The sequence below is a fragment of the Perna viridis genome, chromosome 6 (genome assembly GCF_037379345.1).
Source record: "Perna viridis isolate PV_CMFRI_1.1 ecotype Kerala chromosome 6, ASM3737934v1, whole genome shotgun sequence".
Classification (NCBI taxonomy): domain Eukaryota; kingdom Metazoa; phylum Mollusca; class Bivalvia; order Mytilida; family Mytilidae; genus Perna; species Perna viridis.
Genome location: NC_142450.1, coordinates 11,924,851 through 11,951,807, shown reverse-complemented (window position 1 = coordinate 11,951,807; position 26,957 = coordinate 11,924,851). Strand labels below are relative to the sequence as shown.

Sequence of the window (26,957 nt, the reverse complement as noted above, 5' to 3'; positions counted from 1 at the left end):
TGTGTTTACCAACACTTGGATAAATGGCTAACCTGTCCTGTGCAAACCAATCATCTTCTAAAGTCACTTCATATCAATTTAAATTCTATATTAACCTGTGTTAACCAAACCTTGGATAAATGGCTAACCTGTCCTGTGTAAACCAATTGTTTTCTAAAGTCACTTTATATCAATTTAAACTCTATAGTAACCTGTTTAACCAAACACCTGTCTCAACCAATCAAATCTCTCAGCCCAAAGGGGGTTCAGATAAAACTGATTTCACTGTATTTCAAAGATACAGTGTATCCACCTCCTCTAGTTAAAAATCCTACAAACTTGTCCTTACAGCATGTTTGACACTGTGAGAACATAATGATAAATATCCATTACAAATGTTCACTGTTTTTGTGTCAAATTGTCAATACACTGCTGACAATGTAATTAACAGACTCATTCAATAGAAAGCTAGAAAGTGTGATACACTAATTATTCCACAATTAATAGAAATACACCAAAGGGAGATAACACGAATGTGTTTGAGGATGTTTGATTAATTGGTAAATTATAATTGATTGATTATCATTGAATTGATTAATTGATTGATTGATTATTATTGTTAATGGTCCTTTGGCAGATATATTTCATGCATTTCAGGACTAGAATCAATAAACCTTGTACCTTCTAGTCTAGAACAGCATATTCCTGGGCTTGAACTGACAAACCTTGTAGATTCTAGTCTTGAACAGCATATTCCTGCAGGTGTTGAGTTATAATTTCATTGAAATGCACATAAAAAGTATGAATATTTCAAGGGCAGATAACTGTTAAAAAAAACTTTTTCTAACAATTTATAGAAAAATTTCAGAGCAAATCTTTCAAATAACGGTCTTTAAAGCAGAGAAAGAATCCATGAGTGAAATTATACTACCAGATCGGTGGGTTTAACATGCATGTTTCTGATTTTTTCCTATTTTGACTGATTTCTACAAATACTTACATTTAAACAGTGCACTTATTTTTTTCTTTTTGTTTATTCACTAACTTTTTGGGCAAATAATAATGAATATTTTCTCATAATATACAGCAAGAACCACTCTATGACATTTAGAACTTTTTTTGAACATATCATTAAAATATAAGTTTGATTGTTTCCAAAAATTGTAGACATCCCTGATTTTTAAATTGACTTTTTGCAATATCACTAGTAGTGCTACACATGTGAATATCTATGAAATCCATTTTTGTATGTAGAAAAAAATCCTGAATATAAAAGGTTGACTATAGAATCTTACAGAAAAATCTTTCCGAGACCGAGACCTGCTTGATTGACAATGTACATTAGAAATTTTAAGTATTTCCAGACAAAAAATTAGATAATAAAAGACCATGCTATGGATGTTCAGTGTGCTGCTGTACACAAAATAAAAATACATGTCTAGAAAGACCTTCAGAGACCTCTCTTAAAATCATATGAAAATGAACCACTACTTGTAATGATGACCTTTTTTAAGATACATGTATTTAAAGGACAGTTAAAACAAGAATTCTAAATGCTCTTTATCTGCTTTCAGACATGTCCAGGCATTTATCAGTTTCACTGTAACTTCGACTTTACACACAGGCAAATATTGTTGATGTGAAATTCATGTGAATTCACATGAAATTTATGTGAACTTTACATGAAATAAGTGATTTTTATGTGAAAAGTCCACATGAATTTAGTGCGGAGGCTTGATTCACCAAAATTTTATACAAAGTTCGTCACAAATTTAGATTGCTCAATTCAAATGAAAAAGGCATGAAATTCCTGTGAAAATCATATAAAGTACATTTACAAGTAACTTTCTATATTTTGGTAATGTTAGTATGGGAATTGTTGCAATAGCTTCACTAAGTCTTGGGAAAATGTCTAATATTATGTCAAAGACTGTCAAATACTCTATGTGAAGGCATCTCATGTAGCTAAAAAATAAAACGTAAATGCTACCTTAATGTGTTCTAAATTGATTTACCAGTAATTAAAAAGAAACAAAATTGTGTACACTTTTTTTCTTTCTTTTTTTTTCAAAGTTTCAGACCTCATTCCTCTAAAATATATATGTGCAAAAAGGTAAAATTAAATAGCTATCAGTTTGAGAAAAAAAACCTTTTTTTTAACAAATAAAGTTAGTGAATTAACACTTTCAAGTGATAATTTATTCCATTCAAGAAAGGACATATGAAGTAATTGTCATTTGGCTCTGAAAAAAGGGAGGAGACTGATTATAAGACTATATCCAAAACAGCTGATTGCTAATTTTCCATACATTTAGAAAGCTGCACTTACCAGCCATAATTCATGTATATCCTCATCACCAAGGTCACACTGAATACCACGATCTCGATGGAACATCATTCTTAAATCATTCCACCGATTTCTTACATTCACTAATCCCAAACCGCTATAATGCTATAAAGCATTCATAAAACATTGTTACCACAATGTGAAAATTGAATCTTGTTTTTATTTAATGAAGTTATATCTCAAATATTGACTTAGATGAAACGTGACGTAGATTGATCAAATATGTCCATCGTAACAGCATAAAATTTTGCTAATTACACTAAGACTTATGGGATGGCCCAGGTCTATTATTTATACCTTGTTTAAACAGAGATGTCCATGAATTTAACTCTAGCAAATATGCAAATTAGTCTTATTAGCATACAAGGTCAACACAAGGAATTTGAACTAAAAGTGACCATTCAGTATGTAAATTTCTGATCTATTGGAGCATAAGTTTAGAACACATTATTAGATCCTTGTCTCAACTTTCCAAAAACAGCTTCTATAATGGAGTTGTAAGTATTGCGTAGTTTATCCAACTAATTCCTCACTCTATACTGGAATCATTCACTAAATGATTGAATAATGAATCTTGAAAGAGGTCCATGAAGATCCAAACCACAAGTTTCAGCTAACCACAGTCTTAGATAACAAGGGTAAACTCTGTGCATGAGACGAATAAATGAAATAAAAAATTGAAAATTTCGTTACAGTTATCAATCACCTATTATTTGTGTCAGAATTATCCATCTGGTTGTCAGACTGACCTTACAATCCCATAAAAATATCATTTTGGTACTATAAAAGTGATAAAAAGTGTCAAGCTAAATTCTTGTAATTAATTTTCCTCATAACTACATTTCTTCAATTTTACTGTTTACTTAGTTATCTCCCTTTCATCACAACAAATATAACCATTGGAAAAAAATGTTTGCAAAATTCACACTATATGGTCTTATTAGCACCTCATTTTGACAGTTTTGTTGTGTTTCATCCACCCAGAATCCAATGTTTTTCACACATCCATACCACATGAATAAAAAAGCTTAGTTAATAATTAGTGGTTACAATAATAATGCTAGGATGCATACAATTAATACAGTTTGATAGTAGATATGATATTGGTAGCTTGGCTCCACTGGGAGATGCTTTCCAAGAGTTATAATAATCGTATATCAATACAAGATTGATTTTCCAACAGGATATCTTTTCACAGTAGCATACTGATTGTTCGGAAACATACCAATTCTTTGGAATTTCTCAATTATTTATATCCTTAATTGTAAAATGATGAATGATATTTTCTATACTTTTTTTTAAATTATGTAAATTTAATACAACAATTCAACATTCAAACAAAGGTGTCACAATTAAGAGGAAAGACTTTCAGTAGAAAAACAGCATTCAACAACTCTGGCTTCAAGTAACTAAATGCTTTAAAAGCAATTCAATACTGTAGCACAAGCTTTTAAATCTTATATTTAAAGCATGATCACTAAATGCATAATTAAAATGCTTTTTCCCAGTCAAAAAAAATGCAGTGGGAAAAACCAATAATAAATATATAGCCATGTAAAGAATTCTTTGAATGTACAGTGCTAGTATCTTTCAAATTATTGTCCTAATTCAGAATGTCATCCTACCTAAACAGCATCTATATATCAACATTACTGTGATACAGATTAAGATTCAAAGCACTTCTCCTGAAAAAATATTCAGAATTCTGGAACCGTACTTCCATAAATTGCTCTCCAATTCACAACTTATATTCTTTTATCCTTGGCAATAAACCCCATCAATTTACTATGTAGCGATATTAATTTCTGGATGTCATTCCATCATATCCACAGCAAATTTCCATATATTATTTCAATATTTCTATATCAAATTATTACTACACAGTGGATCTTCTTCTATAACAGTAATTTGATTGTTCCTGGAGCTTTCTTAATGTTTTCAATGAGAAGAAACTCTATCTTAGACCATCAATACAACTTTCAGATGCAATCAATTTCTAACACTTAGAAAAAAACATTCCTATCTAAATATCTCTAAATTCTTTAAAATGTTAATATTCCATGCAATCCTTCATCAAGTTATTATCTATAAATTTATAGCATTAATATCTTCATTATACCGAACTGGCTCATAGAAAACTTATCTTTGGGTTCTTAGACATAACAGTTTATACAAGTGACTCCATTTTTATTATTCCGATGATAATAACTATGCAGGTTACTTCTTCTCTTCCTTAAGCCATCTCACTTAACAAACAATTATTCATCCACAGAGCTACGTAGAGAACATTTTTCATTACGGTGTTTATAAAAATCTGATGGACTAATTCCAAATTTTTTCAACCCAAGTTACGTTCGTACATCTGTACAAATTCATAACACTGATATGAAGGGTTAAATATGGGGTTTTTATTCCTATACAATTTGTTTGGGACCATTACACTCCTATCAAAACTTCCAATTATTTCAATTCAATACCAGCAATTTAAATTTTAATTGGCAAAAATACACCACATCCAAAATGACATCACGGTATAATTGACGAATTGTCAAAAAAGTAAAAATCATATAACATCTGAAGCAGACTACATACTCGTCCCTTGTGTAATATGACAATATGCTCAATCATGCAAAGTGCAGATCTTTGAGGAATATTTACATATGAAAGACCAGTTTTCTTAATGATAAATTACAAATTGAAACTCCCCATTAATCGTTTCATATTCATATATTCTTCATATTCATAAAAATGTCCTCATTTGAAAGTAATGATCTTACAATTTCCATTCTTAATTTTTTGTGAAGTTTTCTGGCACCAATGGATATATACAGTTGACAATGACTTAAAAAGACCCCTTCAGGGCCTAAGGAAATACATATGAAAGACCTTCATGCTTAATCGACATAAAGATTTTTAAAAGTTGGATAATTGGTCAATTTCAGATAACAATGGACGATAAGATTGTACACGCTATGATTCAATACGATGATAGTTAGATCTGTTCCCATTTAACTTGAGATATCCTAATAATGATAGTAGAAGATTTCGTGATTCACCGATCGGTAACATATGTGAACCACTGTTTACATTGGAGGTGTTGTAAAGGTCTGCCAAAAACCAGTTTAAAGACAATAGTGTTCCCATGAACATGGCATTCAGATATTGTAAGAAAAAAGGCTAAAAGAATTAATATGTCTATTTCCTGCTACCTACCAACCCTACTTTTTGTGCTTACCCTGAATATTTTATGGTCTTTGTGGCTAAAGCACCGATAAAATCTAGAATGTTTCCCCATTAACTCAATGAAAAATGTTTTTAAAAAAATAATAATAATTTCTCTACCTTAGTTACATACAGTTTTTTGCTTGCTGGTAGCAGGAAACAAGACTTTTTTTTTGGCCTAATAAAAAATCTTCCTACAGTTAAACCTGTTTAAAGTGACCTTCTCAAGGTAAGCAAAATCCTGGTCACGTTAGACATTATACAGATTGATTTCATATGCACTACAAAGGGGTATTTTAAATACAAGTCTACTTAAGTTACTGCTGAATGCAGTTGGCTTCTATCACAGGTTTGACTATACCTAATACAGGAGGAGAAAACACGGCTAAAAATAATTACTAGAAGTGAAAATCTTATCTGTCCGCTTTCATATGTAAAGACCAAGCCATGTAGTACCAACACATAAAGACCAAGCCATGTAGGACCAGTACATAAAGATCATGCCATGTAGGACCATTACATAAAGACCAAGCCATGTAGGACCATTACATAAAGACCAAGCCATGTAGTACCATTCCACAAAGACCAAGCCAAGTAGGACCATTACATAAAGACCAAGCCATGTAGTACCATTCCACAAAGACCAAGCCATGTAGTACCATTACATAAAGACCAAGCCATGTAGGATCATTACATAAAGACTGAGCCATGTAAGACCATTACATAAAGACCGAGCCATGTAGGTCCATTATATAAAGACCAAGCCATGTAGGACCATTACCTAAAGACCAAGCTATGTAGGTCCATTACATAAAGACCAAGCTATGTAGGTCCATTACATAAAGACCAAGCCATGTAGGACCATTACATAAAGATCAATCTTGTAGCTCCTGCTTATGAAGGCAATTTTTCTACCAGCTAAACACCAGTATCGCAATTAAATCTCTTGTATGCTTTTCCATAGAATTAAACCCAGAACCTATTGAACTAACAATAAACCACCAGTCAAAGCCTTGGGCTGGAGAAGTGCTGAGGGGCAAGTAAAAATTCCAACTACAAAGCAGTAACAAGTTCTAAAAATTTACTATAAAACCTGGTCAAACCATACAATATTACTTACAGCCATGGCTTGTTCCTGTAGGTCCAAAACCAAAATATACTCCGTAACTGTTTACTTCACTAACATTTCCCACAATATCTCAAATCCCAGTAATCCAATTTCTGAAACAACTGACCTATCCTCATATCAAAACATTCCAAGGCACCATGGGAGTTCTGGAGGATGCTGGGAATGTCCCTTAGTGACTGAGTAAGATGGGGCAAGAATGTCAAGGCAATGGCCTTGTATAGAATAGTGTCAAAATATCATTGGTCTAAAGCCAACCACACAGCACGAGAAAATGTCACCATAAATCTGTGTCATAAGTCCTAAGAGTAAAACTGTAATTTAATGCTTACTACCATTTGGTTTGATGCTTCAATGTACATGAAGAACTAAGTCCATCTGATCAATGAGCAGTGCAAAAGTTAGTTTAATAACTGAATCTACATTTCTTCTCAATCCTAATTCTTAGTATACTAGCCACATATTCTCAAAGAGACCTGATGTCTGCCATTTGGTAATAAAGATATACAGTTTCTAAAGTCTTCTTATTACCTGGGAAAACCTCAAATTTAGTCATCTGAGTCAACACGAATAAAGCTAAACAGCATGAAAGAATGTTACTTAATTTTTTTACTTTTAAAACATAATCACCAATTCACGAATAAATACATTCATACAAGTGAATTATTCTCATTTTTCTTTTTGGTCAAAAGCTCTACAGAGCTTGTGTTTGTATTTATACACCATCAACTTTAAATAAGATTTCCTTAAGTCTGTCTGTCTGTCTTTTAAATGCAAGATGGGAGTCTGAAGGAATTACCTTGCTAATTTTTCAATGAGTAAAGGGCAGTAACTCTGCATGGGTTTAGATTAATATATCCAGTATATGGAACTTAAATTCTAACTACGGAGGTTGACATAGGGTAAAGGACATAACTTTTGAAATTAGTGCTATGTATGTATCATATTCAATTTCATCAAAGCCTTTCAAGCTTTCCTTTGAAGCAGACTGAAATCAGTCCAAGTTACTTTGACACTTACATGAGATTGTTGTAAAATGGTGAGTACAAACATTCCAATGATTTGTAGAAGTTGTGTCCCTTACCCTAGGTCTACCTTCTTAAGACATTCAGAAAACAGATTGAGGTAGATCAGGTATGACATAATAGGTCATAATGCTCTTCAACATACCAAAATGTAGGTAGAAACAGCACCAAAATTCAAACAGCCATCAGGTAAACTAGGAACAGAATTCATTCACAACACAAAACCTGTAATCAAAATTTCAATTATACCTAATCAAAATATCGAATCATGTCTATATGGAAAGGTGTTCATGCAACTTCAAGCAACTAAGCAAAGGCACAGACATTTCATAATATTAGGAGAGCCAAATTGATGGCTCAGTATCAAGGAGCACGGAAGTTCACTCCGCATAACATTCAAACCAAACTAAGGTTCAGTCATACAACCAGTAAGGAAGTTCACTCAGCTTAAAATTCAAACCAAACTATGGTTCAGTCATACAGCCAAATTGTGCTGAAGTCACAAATTATAATTATTTTTGTATAAAATTTTAGCATCAATTGTACTTAAGGAAACAAAGTTGTCATAAATCTTAAAGTTAGTTCTCAAAGCTCCTCATTAAACAATAAAGTAACCATCAAAACAAGAAGAGAGTAGTAAAATACAGAATTAAAAACCTTAACTCCATCATAAATGTGTATTTAGTAGAATTTTAAAACAAAGCAAACTTCAAATAATTGTCATTTCATGGCACTGTTAAGTTGACTGTCTATTTCTAGTACAGCCAAATTCCACATCTTAAGATGTTTTTGTTGGGTAGAGCTACATCTAAAAATTGATCCCTCATCAAGGGTACTCTATAATAGAAAAAACACTCAAATAATAACATCACAAGTATTTGACTGAGTAAGATTCTAAAACCTTATCAAGAGTTACTCTAATAAGAAAACCATTTAATCTATATCTACATGCATATTTGATGCGTAGTGTAAGGGTCTGAAAACACTATTAAGGTTGCTTGCTTGGGTGCTCCTTTAAACAGGAAAACCACTCAAGTAGTGCATGCAGGAATTAAATGAATGCATAAGATTTCTAAACCTCCGATTGAAAATTGCTGTTAATAACTGTAAAACATTCAAGTAAAAGATGCACTATTTCTGGAGTGATACGTAGGCTAAGCTTGTTTTCTGTTTTCCATTAACCAGTACAAACCAACTTTCTCTAATTCTACTTCCTGTTTACCTGGTTTGTTGCCTGAGATGAACCCCTTGTTCTCTAAAAGACAAATGTCACTTTTTTTTCAAATCATTTTTACCCCTTTTTATTATACTGCCTATCACAGTTTCTTTTGTACAACTTAAGCAAGATATGCTTACTCTTGCAGAGCATCTGATTTTGCGGAGCTCATAATGCAAATCTGGGTGTTTTTTGTATGAGATCTTTAGTTTTTCTACATGTATTGTATTTTGATATCAACATTGTGTCTCCTGTTTTAATGTTAAGAAAATGTCCTTGTATTCTGATGTCTCTGAATCATCCTTCTATTTTGGTGCCACCAAATTTTTTTTTTTTTTTTTCTTTTTTTGAAGGGGGGGGGGGGGCGCTGAAATTTGTTACATTTTCATAGCTATAATAAAAGCTACCTTTTTTTGTGCAATGTATATTTTGTGGTAAGGAAATGTCAAGTAAAACAGAACTCTCTTATCTTATTCATTTCCACAACATCATATCTTTGCCATCTAAAACACTTGTTTCATGAACAAACCACTGGATTAATTCATGTAAGTCAGATCCTTGCATTTTCCCCATAATTATATGCACTACAATACAAAGAACCTAAAATATGAGTTTATTTACCCAAACACAGACAATAACATCCCAATTAAAATTATAATAATAAGAGCCCATGCATAGAAAAACACCAGAAAAGCTTAATAAATGGACAAAAGAAAGAGCTACAAAAGATGAATGAATAGCCATATTTGATCTCTGCTATTAGTTTAAAAGGGTCAAGTGAACATTGTACATTTTCTAAAGAATGAGAAAGTCATTTTGTCTATTTAACATGGCACAATGACCTAAATTTCCATAAATTTCCAATAATGAGATTTCTTATGACGCAGGTTATAAATATTGGTCTTTTATTTTAATTTCACAATTTTTAGTCAGCATAACCTACATTGCAAATTGACATAAGAATCGTGAAAAAAAAGGAATAACGATGACACGGCAAACCTTTGACATTTGATACTGAGCCTAAAACTCGTAAATTTTATACTTTAATCACTATGAAGCCAAAATCATTCATAACATTCATATCAGCACAGAGCCACAAGGCAAAACAAATCCCCTGTGCGAGTCTGTTGACGTCAATACAAGATGTGCAGGTAGACTCATAACATTAGCTGACACAGTTCCGGAAATTTCTGTAGGATGATTTAATTATCTTAGCGTGAAGTCCCTCATAGCCATGTACCATTACTCCTATCTTTTTGTGTTATAGATTTGGGAATGAATAGTTCAATAAATTGGACAAGAAAGTATCTGAAAATTCCCAGACAAATTCAATTTTTTTATGTTATTAATCTCAGAAAGCATGGGAAAAAAAAGACGATGGAATATAATCTGATCAAGACACTAAGAGACCTTTCAATTTCCATATCCATAGAAAACAATACATGCTTATGCATAAACAGTTTAAAATTGGAAGAGATGTTCCTGATTGACAGCCTTTAGAAGTTTTGCTGAATTGACATCTAGTTACAGCAAAGTACATTATAAGGATTAATAATCATATATATTCACACACATATTGATCATTAAGCACTGCATTACACATACAGTGTAACCTGCCATAACAAAACCCTGGATAAACCAGTAACAAAACCTTGGATAAAGCAGTAACCAATACATAACCAAACAAATCCTAAAGTCATTTCAACCTGTGTAAACAATACACCTGGATTACCAAAAAATCGGGGGGCAAAGTCCAAAAAGGGCTCAGTTTAGACAGTTTTTAATGTATAAGCTTCATAGTCTGACTTTTCTGTTGACAAGCAAAGACTGATGTTCTTAAGCAAAGTCCAAATTCTTAAAAGAAAATCAGAAAAACTGTAAACAAAGCTCACAAAAAGATACTTCCTGCTCCCCATCCTTGGTAGAAATATTGTCAAAATATAAGTCTTCAAAAAGGAAGCTTCCACCCTAAAATCAATCAAATAAATTGACATGCCTTTATAAAGGTTCCATTAAGATATCAAATTGCTGTGTGGAGGAGTTGGAGAAAAAAACTGTTACAAATAACTTTTGGTTGGAAGAACAGACAGATGAACACTATGACCACTATATACCTACAACAAAGCAGGGGTATCATGAGAACTGGGAGGGTTTTTTGTTTAGATCTATTGCTTTCAAATGTTCAATTTGAAGTTATCAATTTCAGCTCCTCCTAGAAAGCAAGTTCCATGCCATTTAAGCTAAGTTTGCAGGGACTGACTGACCCCTTTGTTCCACATATAGTAACAGCAGCCATGTTTTCAACAGATCTATGCAGAATATCATAGGAATATCCATACCAATTTTGGTTCTAATTCAGATATTTTTAAAAAAAAAGAAAAAAAAAAAACATTAAAAATAGGGGGAAAAAAACTTGCAAAAATGGCATTTACTCCAATATGGCTTAACAGATTACACAAAAGTTTGACCAGAGATAGATCACATCATGCTGAACACTTTTTCCTTCCAATTTTTGGCTATTTTAACCTAACAGTTTTGGAGATACCGGTATACGAGAAAAAACTTCTGCCTGACCCTTTTGTTCTATTTCAAGTAACAGCGGCCATGTTTCTTGAAGGATCATAAATCCCCACATCATTTTGTATGCAGAGTACTCTCGAGCATTCATACAAAGTTTGGTTCAAGTTGATCATGTAGTTTCAAAGAAACAGATTTTTGAAAGTAATGTTAAAATTAACCCAAAAACATCATAAAAGGGCAATAACCCTGACATGGCTGAATGAATTTACACGAAAATATTCACAGATAAACCTCATTATTCTGAACACTTTTACCCTATGTCAGAATTTTGCTTACCCAAACAATTTTGGAGAAAAACTCCTGTCTGACCCCTATGTTCTATTTTTAGTAATGGTGACCATGTTTTGCAACAGATGAAAAAATCCCCAAAAAGTTTCTATGTAGAACACCTAAGGATCATTCATACCAAGTTTGGCTCTAATTGGTCAAGAAGTTTTAGGGGAGAGGAATTTTGAAAAATTGTTAAAGACGATGACAACAATGAAGGACACCAAATGATGGCAATAGCTCAAAAAGGGGGAGGTCAGTGCAACCTCTTAGGCAGTAATTAAAATGTATTACTTCAATATTACATAACTATGCAGGGGTTTGAAACTGCTTGTCATGTATTGATGAACTAAATGACCTTGGTATTATATTCAGGCTACCATAAGATTATCATCCTTGCAATGAAATAAGGTAAAATATCTGACGTACTCAGGAAAGATTTCAACAGCTTTTCTGTTTGACATTTTTTTACTAACATGCAGATGTGCTCTAATCTTCAAAAATCAAAGGTATACATGACACTTCACACATCAAAACTGTCTGATAAATAGTAGTCATCCCCCCTTTTTTTATAAATGACGCAAACAATGTCCTATTTCTTCACTATATTGCATCTAGTTACGATCTACAAACAAATGACATACATGCATACAGCTTATATAAAATTTATGTCAATAGATCCTCATACAAAATTACGTCATAAACTCATAAACGATATTTTATGAAATATTTAAATGCGTAAACTGGGTCTTTATTATCTATTCAATACACAACTCAAGTCGATACCAATCTTTTATTTATTGTGTATAAAATCGAGTAAAATTTGATTTATGGTTAAATAAGCGATAATGAGTAATTTAAAAGCATTATTGAATTAATTATTTAGTGGAACATAATACTATACAATGTAACAGGGCATTAAACTATTGTTATTCTCATAAACATGGAAGAATTCCTCAGGTAGTCAAATAAGGAAGTTACGGAAAAATATCTATTACATGTATCATGTTAGGCTTTACATCATATTGTACTAGTATTTATTAGAGTGGGATATAAGTTAATACAATATAGAAATATATATACTGATCAATTATGCTTAGACTCTAAATTTACAACAATGAAGATGACAAGGGTCCAAAGTCATAGACCCTCAATGTCTGAAGCAGTACCACTGGAATTTCATTTATCTAGGCCCTGGACCTAAAACCATATTGAGGACCTTTCAATCTCTTATGATGGACCTTTCATATACAATGCAAAAAAAGTCCAGGACCTGAATCTCTTGAAAGTACAGTTTAAAAAGAGTAATCAAGGGAACCAAGGTTATAGCAGTAATCAAAAGAATGTAATCCAGGGACAAAGACCAGACATGGAAAACAGACACACACAACAAAGAACATAAAGTAACTAAAATCATACATACAAAGTAACAAGAAACCCTGTCTAAATTTGCAACAATGAAGACAAACTACAGGAGACCAACTTTTTTTCCATAATACAGGCCAGACCACATTTATTTGTTTTTTTATAGGAAGTTAATCAAGTTAGACTTTTAATCAATTAATATACATATGCAGATTACGATGGTGAATTAATGAATTTCAGAATCATATTTTCACGAGAATGATACCTCCCCCCCCCCCCCCCAACCAAAAAAAAATTATAAAAATAAAAAAAAAAACTGTGTAGATGGTAAAAATAAATATAAAAGTAAAGGTACAAGGCTTTTCAGGATGAAACAACTCCTTGTTTATCTTTAATGTAACAATACTAAAGGCGACCTTGACCTTTGACATTAACCTTTGACCTTAAAAATATGCAATGATAGGGTTCAATAAAATGAAGAATGTGATTGAGGAAACTAACAGGGAAGTTACAGATTGGTAAACACTTTAACATTACAGAGATGACTATCCAATCATATCTTTGTTGCCATGGTAATAATAAAGCACAATAACAATCCATGTCATTTCTATTCTTAAAATCACACATCAAAAGACTTAAGAATTGTATTCATCAATCTTTCTGCTGAATGGAATTCTAAAAGACAGCAACTGGAATGTAAAGACCTGTATGTAGCCTTAACAAGGACATGAAAAACTTCTTATTTCCATATTTATTTGACAGAATGAGTAAACATTCTATTTATCTTTGACACATGCATATGCCAAACTACAGCCCAAGTTCTTTATAAATTTGATATTATATAAAATATTGTAGTCTGCACAATGTAAATGTAAATTAATAGTATAACTTGTAAAATTCTGGGAAGATAATTATATCAAAATAGTTTCAATCATTTTATTTCTTACAAAATAGGGTTAAACATTGTTTTTTAAAGACAAGATAGAGTTATCTCCCATTGTCTATAATGTCAATTTGTCATATACATGTGATGTCCCTCTTTTTGTGTTTAAAGCCCCTTAATTTTGAAAAAAACAATTGTGGGTTTGGCAAAATATCATTAAAATCCTTTTACTTGTTAGGCTACCAAAAAAAAACACTAATAAAAACTAAGGGTTTGGTATAGACAGCATTCACTGTATTAAAATTGTGTGGTACCATAAGCCCATTTATTTACAAACTAATTAAAAATGCAGTGACTGAATGGAACAATTGATAGGTCTAAATTAAATTAGAGAGTAACAAATTTATCTAACTGCATGGTACATGTATATAGTGCAGCCAATAGCCACCATTAGTAACAATTGTATGCATCTCTCATCGCATACACATGAGAGATAAAGGTAAATCTGAAGGCCAATCACAGTCAAATCTGCTTTAATGACAACTTGTATTCAGCAATAAAAAGGCCAAAATTACAATAACCCTATGTAGTACATTTTACCATAAAATCAACTTGTATATGGAGACCACCTGCCTAATGTGACCAGGATTTTGCTCTCCCTGAGATGGTCAATTTAAATGGGTTTCACTATTGTAAGATTTTGTACAGGTTTGACTGTACACTGACTTAAGAATTACAACAAGAAATCAGTGAGGGACGGCTCACAAGTGATACCCACAATACAAATAAAATAAACGAAGTCCTCGCTAAACAGGAAGTTGCTGTACAATTTTTCCTGAAATGGATCCTACCATATAGCACCGATGGGAACATACTGTTAAAATTTCAGTGACTGTTAAGTTGTTCATGAGTAAACTGTGAGGGAAAAGACTTTTATGGACAGAAACATGGACAAGAGTGAAACAGTATACACCCACTTCTTGGGATCGGGTATGATTACATCTACAATATTGATCAAAACAACTCATATTTGAGTGTCTTTGGAGAATGAGTAAGACTCAAGCATATCACTCATAGTAAGAACTCAAATCAAGTTAATAGTCTCGACAAAGTTGATCATCATAAACCTCTCACACTGATCCTAATGCCAAAAATATTATAGTCTTTGTTTCCTGCAACCAGCAAGAAAATAAATATAGTAAGTAGGTAAGGAAATAATTAAATTTTTCAAAAATGTTCTACATTTATGGGGCAACAAAATGTTCAGGGTAGGCACAATACAAAGTGGTAGGTAGGGTATCAGGAAACAGGCATATTATTATTATTTTTTTTTTTTTTGCCTAAAGATGACATTTAAGCACCACTTGACAAAACATATAATCTTGTCATTATGCTTTATATTGTCTTGAAAGAGCAAAGACAAGCTTAAAAGACACATTTAAAACTTAAAACACTTCAAACTCCTCAAGGTTGTAAGCTTAATATATCATCTTACAGCCAATCCCGTTCAACAGTTATTTTTGCAGTTTACCTAAATCTGCCAACTACATATTAGCTGCTCTGTTAACAATTCTTAGCTGATTTTCCATTCTTCTTGATTGACTAAGTATACTATTAGTGCAATTATACTACAATGTATTTTCTCCTCATCTGCATTAAACATTAAGAATCAAGTTTGAACCAATAATACTTGTATCAATTTCGGAAATTTCATGTGAAAAACAACTATCACTATACCAATCTATGCAATTATAAATATTTTCCACTTCAGAGAAATTGTTTATCCTAAATACAAAATTTACAAGACAAGTTTAGTTCATCATAACAAAGCTTGTATTCACCAATTGTTTACCACAGGTTTAGAAACTCAGTTAAAACAGTTTGTATATAATTTAAGAGGTTGTAATTTAAACATAATATATATTATTGTACAATGAACAAGAAATAGCTGATATAATCTTCAATATAAAAATATTCAAAGAAATTGGCTTCAATATCGAGTCTATTTCAGGGGGGGGGGTGAATACAAGTAGATAAATTACAATGTACTTGATGTTAATCAAGTAATTTCAGTGGAAATAAATGTACTTTATGATATTTATAGGCAATGTACACCTCCTCAGTTAATTACTAAGGATGTTTCATTGTCTAGAACAACATCTTATGGATCAGATGTACTTCATTTCTCAGTTTTCACGTTATGAGCAAGCAGTGTTTAAACAGTGATCAGTAGTAATCAAGGGAACCAAGGTTATAGCGGTAATCGAAAGAATGTAATGCAGGGACGAAGACCAGACATGGAAAACAAACATACACAACAAAGAACATAAAGTAACTAAAATCATACGTACAAAGTAACAAAAACAAATGAGCAACTCGGACTCCACAAAAAACTGGGAGCATGGACGGTGTGCACCAGTAGGATAAGTGTCCTCAAGCAGTGTTTACACAGTGATCAAACAATTGTTTGGGTAATTAATTCATAGATTCAGGAATACATGTATATTGTTGCAAACATCTACAAAAAATACCTGTTCTACTATTTAAAAAAAATAAACATGGGTTTACAGAGGTCTAAGTGGGACTTAAGGAGGTAGACCTAGAATAAGGAACACAACTCGAACAAATAATTGGAACGTTTGAATTCAGCATTTTACATCAATCTCGTGAAAGCATCAAAGTAACTTGGATTGATTTTATTCTGTTTCAAATGAAAGCTTGAAAGGCTTTGGTGAAATTGAATATGATACAAACATATTATTGATTTCAAGAGTGATGTCCCTTACCCTAGGTCTACTTCCTTAAAGTTAATAAGATTCAACATTGAAAAATAGATAGGTATTGCCAAAATTCAGGAAAAATATTGATCAACATTTTGAACTTTTCCACATGAAATATTATTGAAAATAATACTGAATGCCTCAGGAGCAGCATAGTTCATTTATTTATCAAAACTACTATGAAAGTATTTTAATTCATGAATTCCAATTTTCGTGGATTACGGAAGAAACACAAGCTTGTGGATTCTTGAATTGGTGGTTTGGGGGTTTTCAGTACACACTTCAATGGAAATCTCATTTTCCTTGGGAACCAAATTTCATGGTTTGGCCATCCCACAAAAAACCACAAAAATTGGTACCCCACTAACAATAGTACTTACACAGTAGTATTAAGTCCAGTAACAGTCCCCAAATCCGCAACTTCCTTATATTTAATGATTGTGTGCAGCTCTCAGAACACTTTTGTTAATTATATGGTATGAGAGTACATTAAATAGTATATAAGAAGGCCAACACATAATTACATTATTTTCACAACAATAGTACTACAATATTACATCAATTATAAATAAAATGGACTTGCAGCAAGTCTGATAAACAAACACTCTGAAAGACAGCAACTGTCAAATGAAAGGAATGCATAAGTCACTCCAAATGGAACCTAGTTCATAAATATGAGTAAACAACCTCAACCAATCAGCTACTGTATTACACAACCTCAACCAATCAGCTACTGTATTACACAACCACAACCAATCACCTACAGTATTACACAACCTTGACCAATCAGCTACTGTATTACACAACCTCAACCAATCAGCTACTGTATTACACAACCTCAACCAATCAGCTACTGTATTACACAACCTTGACCAATCAGCTACTGTATTACACAACCTCAACCAATCAGCTACTGTATTACACAACCTCAACCAATCAGCTACTGTATTACACAACCTCGACCAATTAGCTACAGTATTACACAACCTTGACCAATCAGCTACAGTATTACACAACCTTGACCAATCAGCTACAGTATTACACAACATTGACCAATCAGCTACTGTATTACACAACCTTGACCAATCAGCTACTGTATTTCATCACATAAATATTAATCTAATAATTAACCAAATTAAATACACAATCAATAATACCTTATAGGAAAATGGTAAGGATCAAATGTTTAATGAGCAAAGAGGGATAACTATAATTAAAATTTTTAAACTAATTTGAAGCTTTTTCTAATTACTTTCACAATGTTTTGAACAATAACATATGCAAGAATTATAAATTACTACAATTATAACACTAACATGCATTTCTAAGTTATGTAATATTGTAAATTAGAAAAAATTGTTCCATCATTCTTTGTCAATTATCTCAATGTAAAACTTGCTCAATTATTACTTTAACAGATCCCATAGCGTCTTAGTAGTAACTGCAATCTGACTTTAATGCACCAAAGATATCAAGAATGAATTGGGAGCTGAGTTATACGAAATTAAATAACTGTGGCTATAAATTCAATTATTACAGGTATAATTAAAAGTACAAAAACCTAAACAATTTTTTTTTTTTGGCTTTTTTTTGGCATATTTGTTAATTTGGTGGAATTCAGTTATTTCAGTAAAAACAAAGCATTAATTGATTCTAGAAATATTTTTTATTCTAGAAAATGAGAAACAAAATATTCTGCATGGCTAAAGGTACAGTTACATATAACTAAGGTCATGAAAGGTGGGGTTGTATCTATATAGGAGATACAATTCCATTCATTAAAGTATGACTATGTACTTTGCCTTTCAAATACTTCCTGATGCAGAACACATTCTTAAAATTACAGGAAGCAAGCAATTGTGTTAAATGCAAGGGCTTGATAAATATTTCATATTGTAAATCATGAACCAAATACTGATGGTCTCTGAATTCACAACAATAGTTAACAAAAGCAAAAAATTACCAGTATTGTGTACCAAGATTACCCCAATATAACAATTCAATATTTTGTTCAAATTACAAAAAGTATTTCAATATCTAATCTCCCCCTTTTACAACAATTCAACACTCAACTATCCTATGAAGTATTTACTTTTCGCAGCGTGATGCGAAGATAAGTTATCAATTACAGAAGATATCCTTTCCTAATAGCTGCAACAACATGATATGGACAAAACTATTTCAACTATAATTAGCATGGTTGTATAAATCAGTATGGAATAAATCATGACTACCATGTATAAAATGCTGAAATAATATTTGGGAATAGACCAATACATTCAGAAACATTTAAAATTTATAACATGTATTCTCCTTCCTACACGACGAGGGGGTGTGATGCACCAACTGACCTCCTACAAGTACTTCCATTCAGATAACCATCAGTCATTTGTAACTGTTTCCAAAAATGTTCTCCCTTTTGAACTAAAATTCAAATGTATTTTCAAAAGGGGTCCTGGCTTGTCAGAGTTTCAAACCCATGGTCCACTTGGATAAATAGCCTACAAATTTTTTTTTTATATTTTGTTTGAATTGCCATAGTAAACAGAAATTAACATTCAGTTTTTCATATTGCCCATGTTCTTAGGAGATAAAATTTATATAGAATGCACATTTCAAAATTAAGGGAGATAACTCTGTAAATGACACTCAAATACAATAGAGTCTAATGGATATTCAATGTTGATTATCTTGCAAGAGTAGGCAGATTTTAATGAATAATTACACATTTCATAATATAGACCCATAAAACAACTTAACTACAAAAATAAAAATATGCAGCCTTTTTTGGGGAGTATCACTTTTTTAAGATTTTGCTTGATTCTTACAAAGACAGCAACTTAACTTTAATGAGTAAAAAGTCAGATGTAACCTAAACTCTACTTCTTGGTTTACTTATAGTTATCAGTTTCTTCATCTGAAATTTCTAGAGAGACATAACTAATACTTGGAAGTAAATTATAGCATGGCTAAGAGGTAAAGTTCAGAGGCGGATTCAGGTGAGGTTGTGGCGGGCATGCGCCCCCCTAACATTTGCAAAGCATGGGTTGTCAGGGGTAGGTTTAGGCAGTTTTATGTTGAAACTTTAATTTTTCGCTAATTTTACCACAAAGGATATCTACATTGTACCCACTCTAGAAGAATATTTCACAAATTTAACCTCAAAATTTGAACTATGTGCCCCCTAATCTAAAATCCAGGATCCGCCCCTGAAGTTAGTTGGATATCAATAGGTACAGAAAAGTTACTAAACCCCTTAGTCATGATGGCATGACTAACCCCTTCAGTAGGGGAAAGTTTTATGTTATTTTTGTTTACTTATTTTCTAAAATCCCAGATAATTCCTAATTCAAATAATACCTTGTTAAAGAGACAATAATGACTGTTACACAAGAAGTTTGCATTTCTTTTGAATAACATCCTACACTATGAGCTCAATTGTATTCTACCTAACCAGTTTCTAATTTCCTGTCGCCATGACACCCTCATTGTTTATATTGTTTGAATGACCCCAATTGTCAGAACACCTACTTAAATTACCATCATTACTTTAATCTTAAACCCTTTACAAACAAGCCCTTCAAGAAATTAACTCGAAAAAAGAATGAATCGCCTTAGCAACAATAGTTATTGCCTAACAACTGATTTCTTTTTTTTTTTAAATCTGCGTCATTTGCGTACCTTTAAATTTGAGATGGCAGAGATTAGTAACAATAATTCTAGACTAAAAGCAACAATTCTATTGTCAGCAATTGAAATGAATTTTAACAGATTACTTGCCTCGGTGTCATTTAAAAAGAGAAATAGTTGTCTAGGTAGGAACATATATCAGAGCATTAAATTGAAAACAAAAAACAAGAACTTGGTATATGCACAACTTCATGTAATTAACTATCTCTGTATCAAGTTTCATTGAAATCCATAAATTTGCCTTAGAGGTGAAAGTGAATGTCAGCATCAAAGATCGAAAGTGAGTTTAATTGTGTAGTGGAAATATCTATCAAATTCACAAACTGTTTCAATAAATAAATAACTTATTGAAATCATGATGAGATTTTAACCACTTAAAAACTGCTGGTTTCTATGATTGTCTGGTACATGATATTGCATACATATGTTGAAAGCAAGCCAAATCAGTACCATAGAATATTTGACGATTACAGACTTTGAAGACTTCAGACTTTAAGTTTATGGTGCAGGGATCCTGAGACCAATGACTGTTAATTTGAGATAGCATGTACATAAGTAGCTGAATAGAAAGAAAAAAAATCATTAGAAGAATTTCATCAAATTTTCCAATTAGCAACTTGTTAAGATTCACTGTTTTTCAGTTACAAGCAATGTATTAATTCAAGTTCAATGTTGTAGAATAAAGACAACTTCAGAAAAATAACTTTAAAAAATCAAATCAAGCTAAAAACCAAAAAAAATGATAAGTGAATCCTTAGATATTTACATACATACTTAAGCATACCACATTCTATTGTTCCATCTATACAGTATTTTATTTATTTACATGGTTTTGTGGTTTCAAGGTTTAGTAATTCACGAAAAGAAAAGTTAAGGAGATAGACCTAAAGTAACAGACACAACTCTTAACAAATCATTGGAACATTTGTATTCAGCATTTTACATCAATCTCATGTAAGCATCAACGTAACTTGGACTGATTTCATTCTGTATCAAATTAAAGCTTGATATGCTTTGGTGGAATTGAATATGAAACAAACATATCACTGATTTCACAAGTTATGTCCTTAACCCTAGGTGTACCTCCTTAAAATAGCGAACTAATTGTAAAATTTTAAAACTTGAAGGTTTTTCTAAAATCAACAAATTCAAGACTCTACAACCTTACTAAAGTTGACAACAATAAGTACCCACATTAAATAAAGTAACCCATAACCATATAATCCCTGCCGCCACAAAAAAAGCAGTTGAAAAGCAAAAGCTCCATATCTCCTGTAAAATTTGTCAAATCAGAATGGCAGTGCAATATGATTGACTACAAATGGTTACTAACAATCTTACAAATTCTAAACAAAATTCATCAAGCAGTTTCTGAGGTGTTGCAACCTATATTCCTCACTTTGGAATTTATATTAGCAATACACAACAATAGTACTCTAGGATTTATATTTTATCTTAAGTTTCTACAAGAAAACTCAAAACAAAACAAAAAAGTCTATTTTTCAAACTGAACAAATTCTTTCAGAAATTCAAATTTTCTGCTTACAAAAGGGCAGTTGAAGCATAATGAACAACTTTCCAACATCGAAGTTGCACATGGCCCGAATGTCAGAAGGGAATCCTAGAACACTGTTAAAGTAAACACCCCACCCCTCCAAATCTAAACCAAAACTTACCTTAACTGAACTTTCTAACTTCAAAATTCTTACCTGAAAAATATAAGAAAGAATACATACAATAAAATACTTAACTTGACGAAAGCCCAGCACAATATCTTCAGATCTAGAGAATAATCACATTTATGTAGTCATGTTTATCATATAAATTATCCATAAACAGCTTTGTTAGGATCCAACTGCTAATATATAGAAAAGTCAACCACCAAACATTGTTGACGTCTGTTTTAGAAAAAATATCAACCTTCAAATGTGAAATATGACACACTTCTTAAGTTTATTATCACTTTGGCTGTAATGGACATCAGTTTTCAATACTAAAAAATCCAAAAAAACAAAATATTTGTTTCCTATTTCACCTTTAAAACCAGAAATCTTTCAGCAAAGGTTCACTAGTGATACCCCTGCTTTCCATCATAAAATAAGGAAAACTCCTGTTTTTTTCCGCAATAAAAGGACAGTAACATATTCCACAGTTGAGTTTACCCATATCAAGCTTTGTATAAAATAATAAAAGCCTGGAATTTACAGTAGCTGAAAATTTTGTTACCAAAAAATTGTGTTACAGAATGAAGGACACAGGTAAAACAGTATACCCCTCTCCTACGAGCAGGGGTATAAAAATTTGGTAAGTCAATTAGGTATTTCTATTTTTATTATCACTGTTTCTATTTTTTTTAAATTGAGTCTGAGGAGAAATCACATTCTGATTTTAACAGTGCTTATTGAAAATTGACCAACGACAACGGTTCGGCCAAACAAAAAATTATCTCTTCCTGTTTTCCCACTTTCCCAACCTATTCCAAATTCCTGACCTAACATTTTTTAACAACTTTTGGGAGGAAACACTGAACTTCTGGAAAAAGGCCAGGGCTTGGTACTCCCTTTACATTTGTTTAGAAGTAAAAACTTGGATCTGTTGCTTTCAAATTAGTCTTCTGTACTTTAAAAACAGAATATGGAAAAAATGTTGTGAACTAAACCAAACAAACATGGGCATGCATTTCTTTGACCAAAAAAAATAAAAAGGGAAAAAAACCCTACCTACCCATTTTGTATGACATTAAACACACACATTATTTTAGTCTAATAGCCAGGAAACATGCATTGTTTTTAATTTGGCCTAACTTGACATTATCATAATTGATGATAAAAAGTTGAATTTTTGCCTTTTATTTTTCATAAATGTAATTCAATGATAAAAGTGTTCAACAGCAAGTACTGGCATCATACATGATACATGTACATGTACACGTACATCAAATTCACATGAAAAAATGATTGATTGATTGTTGGGGTTTAACGTCCGAGCAGCAATATTTCAGCTATATTCAGATGAGACACACATGAAAAAAAAAAAAAAAAAAAAAATCATATAAAAAGCAACCAATCAACACCTAGATCTGGATAACATTACAGGAGACTGATTGTTGGACCTGCAGCTTCAAGTGAAAAACAAGACATCAGAAAGCAGGTCATATACATGTATAACAATGAAAAGTCTGTTGATATAACAGAGACAAGCTATTTCACGTTTTCAGTTAAATTAGTATTAATGCACAGTATACCATAACACCATCAAATTAACACATTCACAATGTAGATTGAAAAATAGATTTTTAAATCATATATATCTAAAATCTCCTAATTTCTTACTTAACACAATTCTGTAAATTGAGACAGTTGTGATCAATTTCCATTAGCCTAAATACTGGGAAGGTCCCCCCTTGGAACAGGTACGAAAAATCCACTGAGGCCAAGCCTATGACTTCAATAAACTATGAATTAATTGATATCATCTCTCTCAACTTCCCTGGAGGTCGTATAAACAGAAAATATTCACCTACATTTATGCAGATCAGTTCAATAGTGTTTACAGCAATGTAAGTGAAATTTTATTCCTGTTCTTTTAATTTTATTAGTGTTTGTTAATCACCTAATTACTCAATAGAATTGTTCAGAACATAAAATCCCCTCCATAATTTATCATTTTATGGAAATTCGCAATATAATGTAATTACATTTTGTTAGAAATTGTTTTTTAATTGAATCATCCATAGAAATTTTGGTATTACTGAAAATGAGATAACTAAAATTAAATTGTACTGAACACTCAGGTCACAATTATCTTTTTTTTTGCTCTGTCATATGAGGGATATAATCTTATCTGTATGCAGAAAAAGTATTGGCTCTGACCCTTTTTAAGTTTAGTGGGTTTTCCTGAAGCATTAGTTCTTCCAAGATGGTATATATGAAATTCTTGAAAGAGTAATCAAGGGAACCAAGGTTATAGCGGTAATAAAAAGAATGTAAACCAGGGACAAAGACCAAGCATGGAAAACAGGCATACACAACAAAGAACATAAAGTAACTAAAATCATACATAAAAAGTAACAAAAGCAAATGAGCAACACAGACTCCACTAAAAACTGGGAGCATGGACCAGGTGTACCGGTAGGGTAAGCGTCCTCTGCTTTTCTAGAAATGCTATAGACATAGTTGAAACATAGTTAAACATCATATTTGGAATGGAATGTAGCAATGAAGCAAAATAAGCTTAATAGTTTTTAGTTTTTAAAGGGTGGCAAAGTTGCAAATGAAGAATTCTAGTATCAGTGTTCTAGGATTTTTCAGAAATTGAGGTTACCTCGGAAAAAATCCATATGAAATCAACTTCACCACAGTCAATGACTGCTTTCCTAACAAAACAAATCCTTACAGCAAATGAAGTTTTCAACTTGCCACGGAAAAGTGTAACAAAATAACTAACTTTCCCTGATCCAAATTTCATTTGCCCGGGTAACGGGAAATAGGAATCAGAACACTGAGTATTGACCATTAGGGACTATTCTATAAAAAGTAGAAAGCCCAACAGAATCTTAGTAGCAACAGACTACTGGCCACTGCAAAGAGAAACATTCACAATCTTGTTTATAATGAACTTTTATTTTCCAGTATCCCAACAAAAAATGTTCAAACATATCCAGTGATCCAGAGATCAAACAGCAGTTTCTATTACCAGAATTGTATCAACACACCGATTGGTTTTTGACATGCATGCTTCAGATTTATCTCATACTGCCTGATTTTTACGAAGACTTGTAGATACATGCAATACCATGATATGTGTACAGCTTTACAAGCATTAAAATAAAAAAAAAAACATGTTTTTTTTTCTCTCTTATATCAGGTGATTTTCAACTTCCATTATCTCTGCATATGTTGACAAAAGTTATTTTAAATTCAACATTTATTGCCGCAAATACATGTACTTAAGATGACTTAGCATCAATACATGCCTAAATTTATATTCAAATTCCCAAGTTTTTAACAATTTCAAAATATTCATAACAAAGGCCACAATTCTGAAACTAATAAAAAAATTTCAAAAATTTTCAGCTTTCACGGGAATGTGTCAGCACAATTTAAAACTAACATGTAGCTATTACATTTTTTTTACGTTTTGGAAGAAAAAACTGCATTTTATAAAGTCATTTTCAAAAGGAAGTCTTTAAACACCAGGTATTAAAACTTCCTTTGGAAGGATTTCAATTTCCCTCAGAATTCTAGACCATTACAAATCCAACCACTGCAGCTTATCAGGATCACATAAACCCAATGTTTCATGCTAAAAATATCCTTCGCTGCACCAAAAACACCCATATCATCAGATGGTCTTCCTTCTATAACACCCCTTGTTTACAAAGAAGTTCACCATGTTAAAACAGACAAGTTTAAATTAGCGAAATTCATGAAAGATAACATTTGACAAGACTTTTCTAACATCACTTCAATAAATTTCTCTCATCTTAAAAGTTTTAAATGCACATTTTATTGCAGATAACAATTGTAATGCACTCAAACACATTAACTTGATTATATGATCATGTCTATAGCGCAAGTATTCAGAAGAGGATTCAAGTAAAATCCCAATCAATGCACATTACAGCACAGAGAAATAGCGCTAATGACAAGAAGAAGATATAATTCTTTTAGACAACTTAATGAAGTGGAAGATACCTTAGGAAATCATTATAGGTCAATCAAAAACATTTTAAACGATGATATCTTAAAAATTGAAAATACTATTTAGTTTTTTTATGTTTAAATTTTTTTTTGTATCTTATTAGTCTATTTACAGAGCTCATGCCTTAGTTGCACAGCCTTAGACAAAGTACAGAGTTCAATGGGTAAATTCTACAACTGAAGGAACATTTTATTTTAAGAGACTGTCCAGTTAAAAAAAAAGGTGAATGGCACATGGTATATTTTATCACTTGAAATTTCTTTATCCTCTGAAATATTTATATAATATACATGTTCAATAGCACAAAATTTTGCTCAAAACAAAAGAGTTACCTCCCTTTTTCCATTGAATTCCAATACCTTCTATGTAATTTACTTCTCTTTAACCATTGCAGTTAACCAAAAACAAACTTTCAACTTTGAGAAAGGATGCCTTTGTGATATGATATGGATGAACATTTTTTGGAAACAAAATCTGTCACAAGCAACCCAATGCCTGGTTTTTGCATATACATCCTCTTAAAGAGGCAAATAATTTATACATTTTAGTGTAAGACAGACCTACCAGTAATTTGAGGATATCAATTAACTCAAAAACTGTTCACAACAACTTTAAGCAATAATATCACAGTTGACAAAGTTTTGTCCAAATTACCTCCGTCTAACCCCTCCTTCCCTTCCCAACTGCCCTTAAAAAAAATTATGACTTAATGTTCTTGACTATCCTGTCATGAAAAAACCGTCCATGCGAGATCCAACAGGGTAGTCAAGGATG

At 32.0% G+C, this 26,957-nt stretch overlaps 1 protein-coding gene across 10 annotated transcripts in view; it reads right to left on the bottom strand.

Moving 5' to 3' along the window:
* LOC148613669 (cGMP-inhibited 3',5'-cyclic phosphodiesterase 3A-like) overlaps positions 1-26,957 on the bottom strand; it is a 136,604-nt gene that overhangs the window by 56,223 nt on the left and 53,424 nt on the right. The window contains exon 1 of one of the 10 annotated variants that reach the window (XM_088587157.1): positions 22,157-22,184. The exons of 5 other annotated variants lie outside the window; for them this stretch is intronic. Coding sequence is in view for 2 of the 5 variants with exons in the window: in XM_088587150.1 (XP_088443276.1) it covers positions 2,309-2,377 (69 nt within the window). In the remaining 3 variants the exon portion in view is untranslated. Of the gene's footprint in view, positions 1-2,308; positions 4,709-6,668; positions 6,690-22,156; positions 22,185-26,957 lie in introns of those variants that run through there. 4 more of the 10 variants (XM_088587154.1, XM_088587153.1, XM_088587150.1 and 1 more) reach the window with 4 other exon arrangements.